The sequence below is a fragment of the Leptodactylus fuscus genome, chromosome 4 (assembly GCF_031893055.1).
Source record: "Leptodactylus fuscus isolate aLepFus1 chromosome 4, aLepFus1.hap2, whole genome shotgun sequence".
In the NCBI taxonomy this organism is placed as follows: Eukaryota; Metazoa; Chordata; class Amphibia; order Anura; family Leptodactylidae; genus Leptodactylus; species Leptodactylus fuscus.
Window position 1 is genome coordinate 167,207,827 of NC_134268.1, and position 12,778 is coordinate 167,220,604.

Sequence of the window (12,778 nt, forward strand, 5' to 3'; positions counted from 1 at the left end):
TCTTGTTTGTTTGACATAAAACCCCCAACCCCAGTGTCTCCTACAATATAACCCCTCCCTCTATGTATTCCTTGTCCCCTCTGTGCTTCCGTAGTGTCAGGGAGTGAGCTGAAAGCATATATTTATTGCTTGATCACTGGTCTGAGTGATATGCTGTCGCTTTGCTGTTCCATAATATAAAGCCTCCCTTGTGCTACCCCCATGTCCCCACATTAGTATAATGTCCCCTCTGTGCCCCAGAAGCTCCCACAGTGCTCCTCTCTGTACCCCAGAATACTTGATAATGAATATAAAAATACACCATATATGGGGCTCACCATCTACATAAAAAATGGAGGCACTATTTATTTTTTAAATTAATAAATAGTTTAATTATTAAATAAGTAAATAAATAATCTTGAATTAAAAATAAGTAACTCATTTTAAATTAAAAAGAAAAATGACGTGGGGTCCATCCATTTTCCTAAACCAGAATGATATGATAAAGGAGCAACAGGCTAGCATTACCATGGTGGGAAAGGTCACAGTTATTGGGCTCTCTCATACTAATAGTACTAGTCTGTGCTTGGAACCCCCACAATGTAACAACCATGGCAGCAGAGAATCTAACTACAATATTGCAGTATGTTAAACAATTAATTTTTTTTTTAACCTTTAAGGAGTTGTCAAGTTTAAAAGAAATAAATGTTATTGTTTGTATAATAAAGGTTTAATAATTTTCTGTGCCAATTCTGTATCAGTTCTCTAGTTCACTGCTTTCTGTCATTCTTTGTTTACTTCTAGTCTATGGTCATGTAAAGGACACTTCATAAGCATGTGATGGACATACTTGTGAATGGCTCATTGGAAGACATTAGAGATGAGCGAACACTAAAATGTCCGAGGTTCGAAATCCGATTCGAACAGCCGCACACTGTTCGACTGTTTGAACGGATTTCAAACCCCATTATAGTCTATGGGGGGAAATGCTCGTTTCAGGGGTACGCAAAATTCGATAAAATTATACTTACCAAGTCCATGAGTGACGGTCGGGCTGGATTCTTCTTGAAGTCTTCTCCCGGCGCAGCATCCCCGCGTCGTCTTCCGGCTGGAATTCACTCTGCCTAGGCATCGGGGCCTAGGCAGAGCTGACTGCACATGCGCGGTCATGCACGGACATGCGCAGTCGGCTCTGCCTGGCCTGACGCCTGAGCAGAGCCGACTGCGCATGTGAGAGCATGCCCGCGCATGCGCAGTCGGCTCTGCCTAGGCCGAATGCCTAGGCAGAGTGAATTCCAGCAGGAAGACGCCATGGGGACGCTGCATGGAGAAGACTTCTAAAGCTAAGAGAAGAACCAGCGTTGATTGGCAGAATGTATAGCATTCTGCCAATCAACGCTGGTTCTACATCGAACCTTAAACTTCGAACATCTTGTAGTGTTCGATCGAGTACGAGTATTTCGAATACCGCAGTATTCGATCGAACACCTACTCGATCAAACACTACTCGCTCATCTCTAGAAGACATATGTCTGATTACTGAACTATGACTGCAAATAGCAGCGCACCTCTGTATCCATCAGATGGCCATGGATTGTTTATTATCCACTTGCTTAACTAGCAATATACATACGAATGTGACCAGACTGAACAGATCTCTTAATAAGTTATCTAATGCAATTTTTGACTACAATTATTTCCCGACTTGAAAGAAAGCTTCACATATTAGAAAAATAAAATCTCAAAACGCAATATAAACCCTACTTACCTTATTCCACCTAAACCCGCCATCTAAACCCCCAAGTACTTCGGAATTTCATTTATGTCATTTGCAAACAGTTTAAAATACTTTAGTTTTTAACAAACTCCGAGCTTTAACATTAGTTATATCTTAAAATGCTAATGATTGTCACTTTCTGAAATTTCCTATTCAATGAAATTCAATTCAACTTTAGAAGCCGGCAGCAAGACGGACGTACAATACTGCAGCAAAAATATAGTATTACATGTCAATTGTAAATTACTAGCAAACCAGCATTGGTCCGCCGAAGCAAGAGCTGTTTTTTTTTGTTCTCTGCTTGCTCTGATTTGTAGATGCGGACACAAGCCAGCAATTTTTCTTCATAACATCCATAGGTCAATTTGGAAATGTTAAGCTGAGACGGCCTTTTTAAGAATTAAACAGAAATGCTTTGAAAGAAGGGAAAATCATGTTTATTTCATGATATTAAATAAAAAATACAGAAAATTAAGTTGTCCAATAACACTAGTCTAGAACAACTTAGGATCCTATTAATAGGGAAAGCTCAACATATAAGTAATGTGTAATTTACATTGTCAAACCTTTTTTTTCAATAGATTTCAATGACTTTTGTCGTCTTCTGTGACATATGTTGTACTGTTAAGTTTTGCTATATCTATACAGTTAATGATTGCCAATCTCTATTATACTGTATCAAGTCAGTCAGTGCTCATGAACTGTCATTTGCATATGGAAATGATCTTACTCGATGGGAAAAGGATTGTTACTATAACCATTAAAGCTCATACAGTTATACATAAGGGGGTTTGCTACTGATAATTGGCTTTTATGCCCATAGAGAAGTCATCTGGTGACTGAGCTCCCTACACAGGGCACTGACCCACCACTAATGTTACATTCAATCTTACTTCAGTCGATACTCAGCTATTGCAAAAGGACCTATAAAAAATGGAGTTATCTGCTTTGGACAACTTCATTTTATTCTTCACAGCTGATGGGTTGATCACAGTAAATGTACCATGGAGAAAAATAGCACCAAGTGTTGAGTACCTCAGTTATTCCACCACAGGGTACATTAAAAATTCTCCATTAGCTACTCATCTGTAGAAAATTCAACAAATATGACGGATGAAAGATTATGATCATGAGTCTGAATATGATTGCTGAGAAATGCAGATAAGGAAATGCAGTTGTATAACACAAGGAAACCCAAGCAAAGGCATGAGTTAACCTTTAGGATGGATGCCTACTTGTGGACACTCTACCAGGAGATACAGTATGTCAGATTAAGTCACAGGATTTCTTTTTTATGTTACTACACCCCTGGCCCCCGTTAGTTTTTAAATTGTCATGGAAAACACCTTTTAACTCGATCTGAACTATTGTGCTACCTCTTGTGTCACCCCCTCTACCTAATATATTGTAAGCTCTTGTGAGCAAGGCCCTCAGTCCCATTGTGTGAAATGACGTTTTGTTATGTATCTGTCTGTCTTTACTTGAACCCTACAAATTGTACAGTGCTGCGGAATATGTTGGCGCTATATAAATAAAATGTATTATTATTATATTATTATTGTGACATTTCTGTACAAAGATGACTTTCCCATGATTTGAAGTCACCCTTGAAGGTGGTCATGGTGGCGGAAAGTTTTACTATTTCCCTTGGTAATCAGGTTATGGATGCAGAGTAGATAAATAGTTCTAATATAATCCTAAACAGATATTTTAGGTTGATTTTTGGGGCACAAGCATACAAGTAAATTCAGACACAAACAGGGTACATACCGTGCAAATCCTACTCCTCTACTGACTCCACTTGCATCTCGTAATATTCTAGTAGAAATTACATGTCCAAAAGGCTTCAGCATGTTTTCTAATTCCTGTTCATCCATTGAAATAGGCAAGTTTGATATATACAAATTTGTTGGGTCTTGTTCTTGTTGCTGTGATAGAGCAAAAAGAAAGAAATCATGAATATAAAACAAAATACATTAATATAAGAAGTATGTGTTTTTATAGTTTTTCATTCTCATAATTAAAAAATATCTAAAAACACTCTGTCAATGAATGTATCCACATTTTGAAGCAGCAGGTTAGCAGACAAAGTACTAGAGGATATTCTTTATAGCCATCAATATGGTAAACTTTACAGTAAGAGTAGCCAAGCTATGACATTCTGTCCTCCAACAAGTAGAATTATCAGGTACTATGATAGCGTTATAGTTAACTTAATACTGGATTACTGTATGTACAACTATTTTTTCCTGGGAATTAGAGAAAAATCTTAGGAAGGATAATAGAATCCAAGTTTGGATAGTGTAAGCCTAATAAGCCAATGAATAAAGATGGCCTATTTAGATGATGAGATGAGACATTCCTAAAATGAAACCTGGCAAAAGTCCCATACTTATGTGTGAAGACTGGAATTTCCAACATATTGTAGCAAGTGCTTTCTATTAACTCCTAACACACAAAAAAACTGTTCCTCTGTCTAGACTATTCTTCCCCCACCAGTTAAAAAGCTATCCCAAAAGGAAAGTGTTTTGACATAAGCTGGGTGCCCGGGGCCTGTATAGAGTCGGGTACTGCTTCTTATTTTCTCATAAGAAAAAGACAACAATCTGCATACACAGTGGCGTAACTAAAGTCTTGTGGGCCCTGGTGCAATCTTTTGTCTGGGGCCCCCTACCATATCCTTACAGTGAATTCTTGATAGTGATGGTTACAAGTGCTGCAGCGGTATCTCAGATACTTGAAAGGGATACAGCTTTAGTACCAGAGTTGTAATTTGTAGCTCCTGCAAAACTTGCAATGGGGCCACATTCCTATATATATTATATTTTGGCAGAGGGATCTTTGGGCCACACGAGGATTCAGGACCAGTAGAGACTTCTACTGCTGCATCCCCTATAGCTATGACCCTTGAAATCAATGCAAGACCAAAAGAATTTACTCAATCTTAGGGTGCATTCACACTGAGTAAACGCTAGCTTATTCTGAACGTAAAACACGTTCAGAATAAGCGGCGTCTAAAGCAGCTCCATTCATTTCTATGGGAGCGGGGATACGAGCGCTCCCCATAGAAATGAATGGTCTGCTTCTTTCACTCCGTGCAGTCCCATTGAAGTGAATGGGGAGTGCCGGCGTATACGGCAAGCTCTGCTCATGCTGGAGCGTACACGCCGGCACTCCCCATTCACTTCAATGGGACTGCACGGAGTGAAAGAAGCAGACCATTCATTTCTATGGGGAGCGCTCGTATCCCCGCTCCCATAGAAATGAATGGAGCTGCTTTAGACGCCGCTTATTCTGAACGTGTTTTACGTTCAGAATAAGCTAGCGTTTACTCAGTGTGAATTCACCCTTAGTATGTTTAGGGTAATCTGTGGGTCTGACACCTCAATACTGATACCAGTGCTTATGGACCCCCTAAGGCTCCTGGGCCCCAGTGTGACTGCACCCTCTGCACCCTCTCAAGTTACACCCCGGGGAATACAAATGTTTTAGGATTCCTGCACAATGCAGAGAAGGATACTGGTTGGCTTGCTAATAAGCCCTTGATATAAGTCTAGCACTGTACTATCTCTCCTTGTGGAGACCAAAATTGGCAATATCTATAGAGATAACTTTTTTATTCCTGTATGTGAGCTAATTTATACAGTTACAAACAAGTATTTTTTTCTCAACACAGTAATACCTAATAGACGTATTGCATATACATTAGAAAGTTTTGAACTCCCTTAAAAGTCAATAGATTTGCCTAGATTTCAGATTACAAATACATTTGCAACACAAAATTAATTAAAAAATTGCAGTTGTGTTTTAGCATCATATTAAAAAAGCTATGCAACAAAAACAAAAGTAAAAAGGTAAGGGCAGGTTCACACCAGCGCCCGATCTCTGTTATTCAGGTTTCCATTTCCTGTCGGCAGAAGACGGAAACTGCTATCCAGAGTCTGTTTTTTTAACCGGACACAAAGTCCTGCATGTCTAACTTTGTGTCCGGTTAAAAAAGAACGGTTTCACCACAGAGAGCAGAAGACGCTCATGGGCGCTCACGGGCGGTCACTTTTCAAACCCATTCAAATGAATGGGTCTGAAAACTACCTGCCGGTTTCCGTCTTCTGTCCAGTTTCTCGGGCAGGAAATGGAAACCTGAAAAATGGAGATCGGGCACAGGTGTGAACTCACCCTATAATATTACTGATGCTTCTTAAATGAACTTGTTTTGGAAAGTCTTAACAATGTAAGAAATATATTCCTGAAAACACATCAGAATCAGTTGCGTCGGAAAAATTATTCTCATATATAAACATGAATTACTATATTGTATATTTATTATTTTTTAGAATAATTTTAAATGAATATTTGTGCAGGTTAGATAACTTTTTACTGTCTTTAGGCACACAAAATAAAAAACTGAAGCTTTTTTTTTTTTTTTTTTTTTTTTACAAAACCCATCAGAATTCAGGTTTGGTCCATTTTCTTCAAGTTCAAACTTTGTTTATGAACGTATGTTCTTAGCTTGATTCACACTCCAGAGGTAAAAATCAACTAGTCCTCAGAGGCACATCAGTTTTTCAAAGCGTCTACATTTCTTGAAGTACTGCTACGACTTAAACTAGATCTAGTGGAACCATTAGCCTCAGGGTACATTCAACAGGATGAGTATTATATTGATTGAACACAACAGTGTAACAAATAGCAACAATATGAAGCTGTGTTGCCTACCTTATTTTATTAAAAGTAGTGACTCCCTAGATAGCTGAATGACTCTGACTCATGAAGAAGGGTTTATATAATACATAGAATATTTGTTATATAGTTTGTGTACAAATCTGGAAATTTCCAGCTACACCACAATAAATATTTGTTTTAAGAAAATGTGCATTTTTTTCCCAATAATAATAATAATAATAATAATATATATATATATATATATATATATATATATATATATATATATATATATTTATATATATATATATATATTGTTAGATGTGTGTGTACAAAGGGGTTAAACCGTTTTGTGGTTAAACCATTCATACAGCAAAATGTCGCAAACGTATTAAAGTTGTGCACCATTTTTTTTTTTTTTTCTAAATGTAGATTGTGAGCCCCACATAGAGCTCACAATGTACATTTTTTCCTATCAGTATGTCTTTTTTGGAATATGGGATGGAAATCCATGCAAACACGGGGAGAACATACAAACTCCTTGCAGATACTTTTATGCCCTTGGCAGGATTTGAACACCAGGACTACCAGTGCTGCAAGGCTGCAGTACTAACCACTGAGCCACCGTGTGGCCCCCAGTTGTGCACCATTTTTGTATGCCTATATTTAAGTGGTCTGGATTTCTTGAAAGTAGTCTAAGGTCGGGGCCCCACTGGCCGGAAACACTGCGATTAGCCCGCAGCAGAGACGCTGTGGAAAAAATTGTGGCGTTGTACAGTGCTGGCAAAGTGGATGGGATTCATGTGAATTCCATGCCCACTTTGCGGAAAAGATCACAGCGCGGACACGCTGCGATTTGCAAAGCCGTTGCGGCTTTGCAAATCGCAGCATGTCAATTATATCTACGGAAATGCCGGTAAGAATTAGCAGGATTCCCAGGGGTAACATTAGTTAGATATATTATCATCATATCTATTTTTTCAGAATTTGCTCTTTATTATTTTGTGGAAATTGAGCAGAATGACCTTTTACAAATAATAAATACATTGACACAAATTAATAAGTGACACATTATATTTAGTCCTAAATTGCTTAAGCTCCTTAAAGCCGTGTTATCCAATTTTAAATCTTTTTTTTTTATTTAGTTTGATTGAAATATTTGCAAGTAAAATAATAGAAAATAGTCCCTTACCTGCTAAGTAATAAATTATTGCTATCTTTTCATTACCATGCTGTACCTCATTAATTATTACTGGAAACGTCACAGAGATGCCATAGTATACACAGATGTTTCTAGCAGGAAGTGACAATTTACATGAAATAACATGATTTCCAAAAAGATTGAACTTGTGAACTGCTACTGTGTTTTTGTGTTTTTCTTCTCATATACAATTATAGCTAAATACAGGATGGAAAATGCATGAAATATAAACTTTTTACAGCTGCACTTGCCAAAAAGAATTAAACATTTTTATGAGTTAGATTTTGGAGATACTTGCTGCTATATAAAGAGAAATAATGGTTTAGTTCAACAATAGCTTCTTATTACTGAATGGTCTACAACATACCATTATTTTCTTAGGTAAGTATCCCCCTTACTCACAGTACGTATGCTCTAGATAAGTACATTGCACACATGGTTTTCTATATCTCTGCTTACTGTCATTCTTCATTTACTTCCAGTGGCTAAAAATCATGTGAAGGACACCCGGGTGCTCAACTAGTTACAGTCACAGCACAGTAGTCAGACATCTGTCTTGTATCAAGCCGTGCACCTGTGTGCATCACATGACCATAATCCACATTTGTTTTTGACTTCAGAAAATAGATTAGAAACTCATTGTTTATCCTTACCCCTAAGAGATAAAATAATCCTTTAATAGTCCCACCATGAAGAAATTCAGTTTGTAACTGGACCATGGATAATACAATATACAAATACAAAAGCTCCAAGTTAGAGGCATTACAGTGACGGTAGGTACAGATAAAAACGTAAGGATCTTTCAGTTCTCTGTATGGAATGATCTCCTCTTAACTAGGTGTTATTTGTACAGCCTAGTTACAGTGGGGAGGAAAGACTTCCAATAGCGCTCCTTCTCACACTTGGGGTGAAGCAGACGGTCACTGACAGTACTGCCCAGTGCTGTTACGGTCTCATACATGGGATGGGAGTTGTTCTCCAGCATGGAGCTCACTATGGACAGTATCCTTCTATCACCCACCACCTGCACTAGATCCAGTGGGCTCCCCAGGACAGAGCTGGCCCTTCTAACCAGCTTGTTGAGTCTATCCCTATCGCTGCTTGATGTGCTACTCCTTCAGCAGGCCGATCTGAAGAAGATGGCTGATGCCACTACAGAAATGAAAAAAGGCCCTGAGAAGTGCCCCTGGACTCCAAAGGCCCTCATCCTCCTGAGCAGGTAGAACCTTCTGGGGCACTTTATGTGCAGCACATCCATGTGATCTTCCCAGCCCAGCTTATTATAGAGGGGCACACCCAGGTACTTATAAGTGTTGACTATCTCAATGCCTGTCCCCAGGATGTCCATTGGTTTTGGAACATATAAGCCGATTGCACTCGACCGTATGCTAACTGGCTGCCGTTAAGCATTATGGGTGGCGCATGGGGGACACAAGGATGCACTGGCCTTGCAGAACCCCTTTCATTTAATGAATAGGAGCTGCTGATGCAGGAATATGATGTTCCATATTTTGAAACACACGTGTCCAGGTAATTCATGGTCATGTGTACAGGCACATAGAAATGAATAGATCAGTCTGCTATCCGGTAAAAACACAGATAGCAAACTGACCATTCTTTAGGTCATGTGCAAGGAGTCTTAAATGATGTTATTAAGCAGAATCTGTCTACACTATAAGGAGCTGCATGGAGCCAGTAAGGAGTAAGTGTTTATACCACCCATGTGTACAATCATTTTTGCTTCAGAATGTTAACCAGATTTGTTCAAGTACTTTAGATAGAGAGCTACAAACAATCCATCAGATGCAACATTGTAGCTAATTCCCTTGTGCAATTATTTAAAGTATAATCTTGTTATAAACACAAAGTGAACATTAAAAGTCTAAAAGTTTTAAAAACCAACATTAATATCTTGCCCAAACAAAACATTTGCATATAAAAGAGAAACCAGTTCCAATTGTTTACTAGAGGTAGAGATTAATGATTCTCTAGTTGGCTCATAAATCAAAACTGCGCTAGTCAAGCCAATTAAGTCCAGTAAATATCGAATACTGAAGCTGTAAGAATATGAAAGCCTACACAAGTGGATATATACTAAATAGAAAATGAATACCCCCCTGCTAAAATACCACCAAGCTAATACACGTAAATGCAGACAAAAGAACTAATGCAGTCTGCGAAAATGGAGAACTCATTAAAAAGGCAACAGAATCATTGTTATTCACAGAGCTTTTTGGAGATAATAAAAAAAATCCCTGTATTTATGCAGAAAGCTGACTCGGTTACTGAGCTGAGAACATTGAATGAGTCTTCTGTTAATGCTTTTATAACATGACAGACATGAGTAAAATTATATGTAATGATCATTACCAAAAACAATAACCCTCTTCCTGGTGTTGTGTAAAGCGGCTGTTACATGCCAAATCTTTTGACATGGCTGATAAATCACGTATGTTTTGTCTTGTCACATTCATTGTGCTTGTAAGATAATGCAGACAGTCAAACACTTACAACATGACGTATAGACAAACATTTAAGTCATTATGACAAAATGTTTGGAGCAAGTTCTTAATTGTGTCTCTTTGTCTTACAATTCATTAATCTGTGTTGTTTCATTGTCATTTATATCGTATGATTTCTATAATTTCCTCTATATTCATTTACATATGTTTTAAAAACAATTGTTACTGTATTTTATAATGAATAGAATTTATTGTAACTGTCACGGGATGGTTAGAGTCCGGCAATAGGCAATGTGTAATATATATTTCATGTGGAATGTATTCTCTAACCTGTTGTAAACATCAGTGTGTAGTTGGCTGATTAGGGTCTAGTGTGTTAGCACATTGTATGCAAATACCTCTAACTAGTGAGGACAATGGGTGGAGATAATCTGATCAGTGTCTCCAAGAAGATGTTGGACTGTGCATTGTTCAAAAGAGACAGGGAGTCTGCTCTCCTTGGCATAGGTGAGGGGGGAAGGATCTGTGACTCAGCCCTTCCCACCTCCAGATATAGGAAGTAACAGTTTAGTATATAGATGTAGCTAGCAGTTAGTATGGGTTAGCCGGCCTGTGCACAGCTCTGCAGAGAGCCAGGACTTAGTTACAGGACCAAGGAACCAAAGTTATCATTGGATTGTGACTTCTGTGGACTTATTGTTATTACGGTTGATGTGACCGCCGCCGGCTACTAACTTTGTGGATTACAATAAATTGCTGTTGTCTCCCGGCCTCTTGCGTCCCTGTTGATTCAAGATATTTTCCGGAGGAAGGACGTATACTTTTGCTCCGTGACAACTGGTTGGCAGCGGTGGGATCAACAGCGGACAGCGAGATGGACTACAGCAGCCCAGCGATTAATGGAGCCACAACCTCAGAATACAGGAACTGGACTATGGCAAGTCTACAAGTAAGGGCCCGGGAACTAAACCTGAGTTACCAGGGAAGAACGAAAGATCAACTGATCGAGGCACTGGAGGAGATGACCCTGCAAAGCGACCATGAGGAGGGCTGCCCCCAGGAGACAGTAGAGATACGGGAGTGGCAGGTACAGACCCAAAAGAGCAGATGGGTTGTTTTGTATGAGGAGGAATTGGCAGTGCTGGGGCTAGGAGCAACTGCAGAGCAAAGGAGTAGAGCGTTACAGAGGGCTCAGGAAACGGAGAAGGAGGAACAGAGAATGGCGCATGAAAAGGAAAGAATGGCGCATGAAATGCGAATGGCTGAGATAACTACGCGGAATTATAATCAAACGTCGACCCCCAGCCCAACAGTGAGAGAACCACCATATGTCTCCCATAAACACTTCAAGACCTTTGATGAAGCGGCTGGGGATGTTGATGGATATTTTCAGGACTTCGAACACCAGTGCCGCCTGATGGAAGTCCCAGAGAAGGATTGGGTCCGGTATCTGGTGGGGCACCTACGAGATGGGGCTGCGGAAGCTCTCAGAGCCATGGACCCTAGTGATCAGCGGGACTATGAGGCCATTAAAAGAGCAGTGCAGAAGTATTATGCAGTCACTCCAGAGACCTACCGAGTTCAGTTCCGCTCTTTGTCTTACAATGGGGGAAGCTCCTTCCACATGTTCGCCCACAAGTTGAAGCAAGCATGCAAGCGCTGGCTAGAAGGAGAGGAGGCTGTCACAGTCGATAAGATCCTCCAAGTCATACTTAAGGAACAGTTCTTTTCCCAGTGCCCCGCTGAGATCCGTGAGTGGGTGCTGGAACGGAACCCAGCCACAGTGGAGCAAGCTGCTTCCCTTGCAGATGAGGGCCTGACCATCAAGCCGCAGTGGAAGAGGTTGTTTGCAGAGGAGCGGAAAACTACCACAGTCCGCCAGACACCCTTCAGCCAGCCACCCACCTTTCGTGTCCGGCCTCAGGATTACAATTCCCCCTCTACCCCTGCCCCAGCCCATCGGCCTCCAGCTATGAACAACCCTGTCCCTAGACAACGACCCACTGGAAGAATGCTAGAGCGCAGATGTTTTGGGTGCGGGCGGCCTGGACATTTGCAAGCTAGTTGCCCTGCTAACATGGGGGCACGGGCCACCGTGGCATCCCGGCCTATTCACTACCTGGGAACCACCCCTAGGACAGAAAGTTTGGCCCCATTTCCAGATGACTCCATGAATGACCCATCTGTTCCACCTCCAGGGGTCTATGGGATTCAGCCCTCCGCCACACATCCCGCAAACCTTCAGCGGAAGCACTTGCAGGAGGTCCTACTGGATGGCCGAACAGTTGTTGGATTCCGGGACTCGGGAGCTTTCCTAACGGTAGCGGACCCCCGAGTTGTGCGACCCGAGGCCCTAGAGGAGGGCCCTGGCATTTCTATCAAGTTGGCAGGGGGTACTCGGAAACGTATTCCTAAAGCTACCGTGGAACTCGACTATGGTTATGGACCAAAACGATGCACAATTGGTGTGATGAGCGGGCTGCCGGCCGATGTTCTGTTAGGCAACGATGTTGGAAATCTACAGTGCCACTTTGTGGAAGCAGTGACCCGAAGCCAAGCTCAGGGAGAAGCCAACATGGATCCACCGGATTTTCTGACAGATGCCAGCCCTTCAACCCTACAACTTTACCATTCAGTACCGCCGAGGGAGCCAACACCAGAACGCGGATGGGTTATCCCGGCAGGAGGACATATGAG

General features: G+C 40.7%; 1 protein-coding gene across 1 annotated transcript in view; it reads right to left on the bottom strand.

The window, feature by feature from the left end:
• Positions 1-12,778, bottom strand: part of RBMS3 (RNA binding motif single stranded interacting protein 3) — a 508,182-nt gene that overhangs the window by 128,620 nt on the left and 366,784 nt on the right. Inside the window, exon 5 of the mRNA XM_075271372.1 lies at positions 3,527-3,684. Coding sequence (XP_075127473.1) covers positions 3,527-3,684 — 158 coding nt within the window. The remainder of the gene's footprint in view (positions 1-3,526; positions 3,685-12,778) is intronic.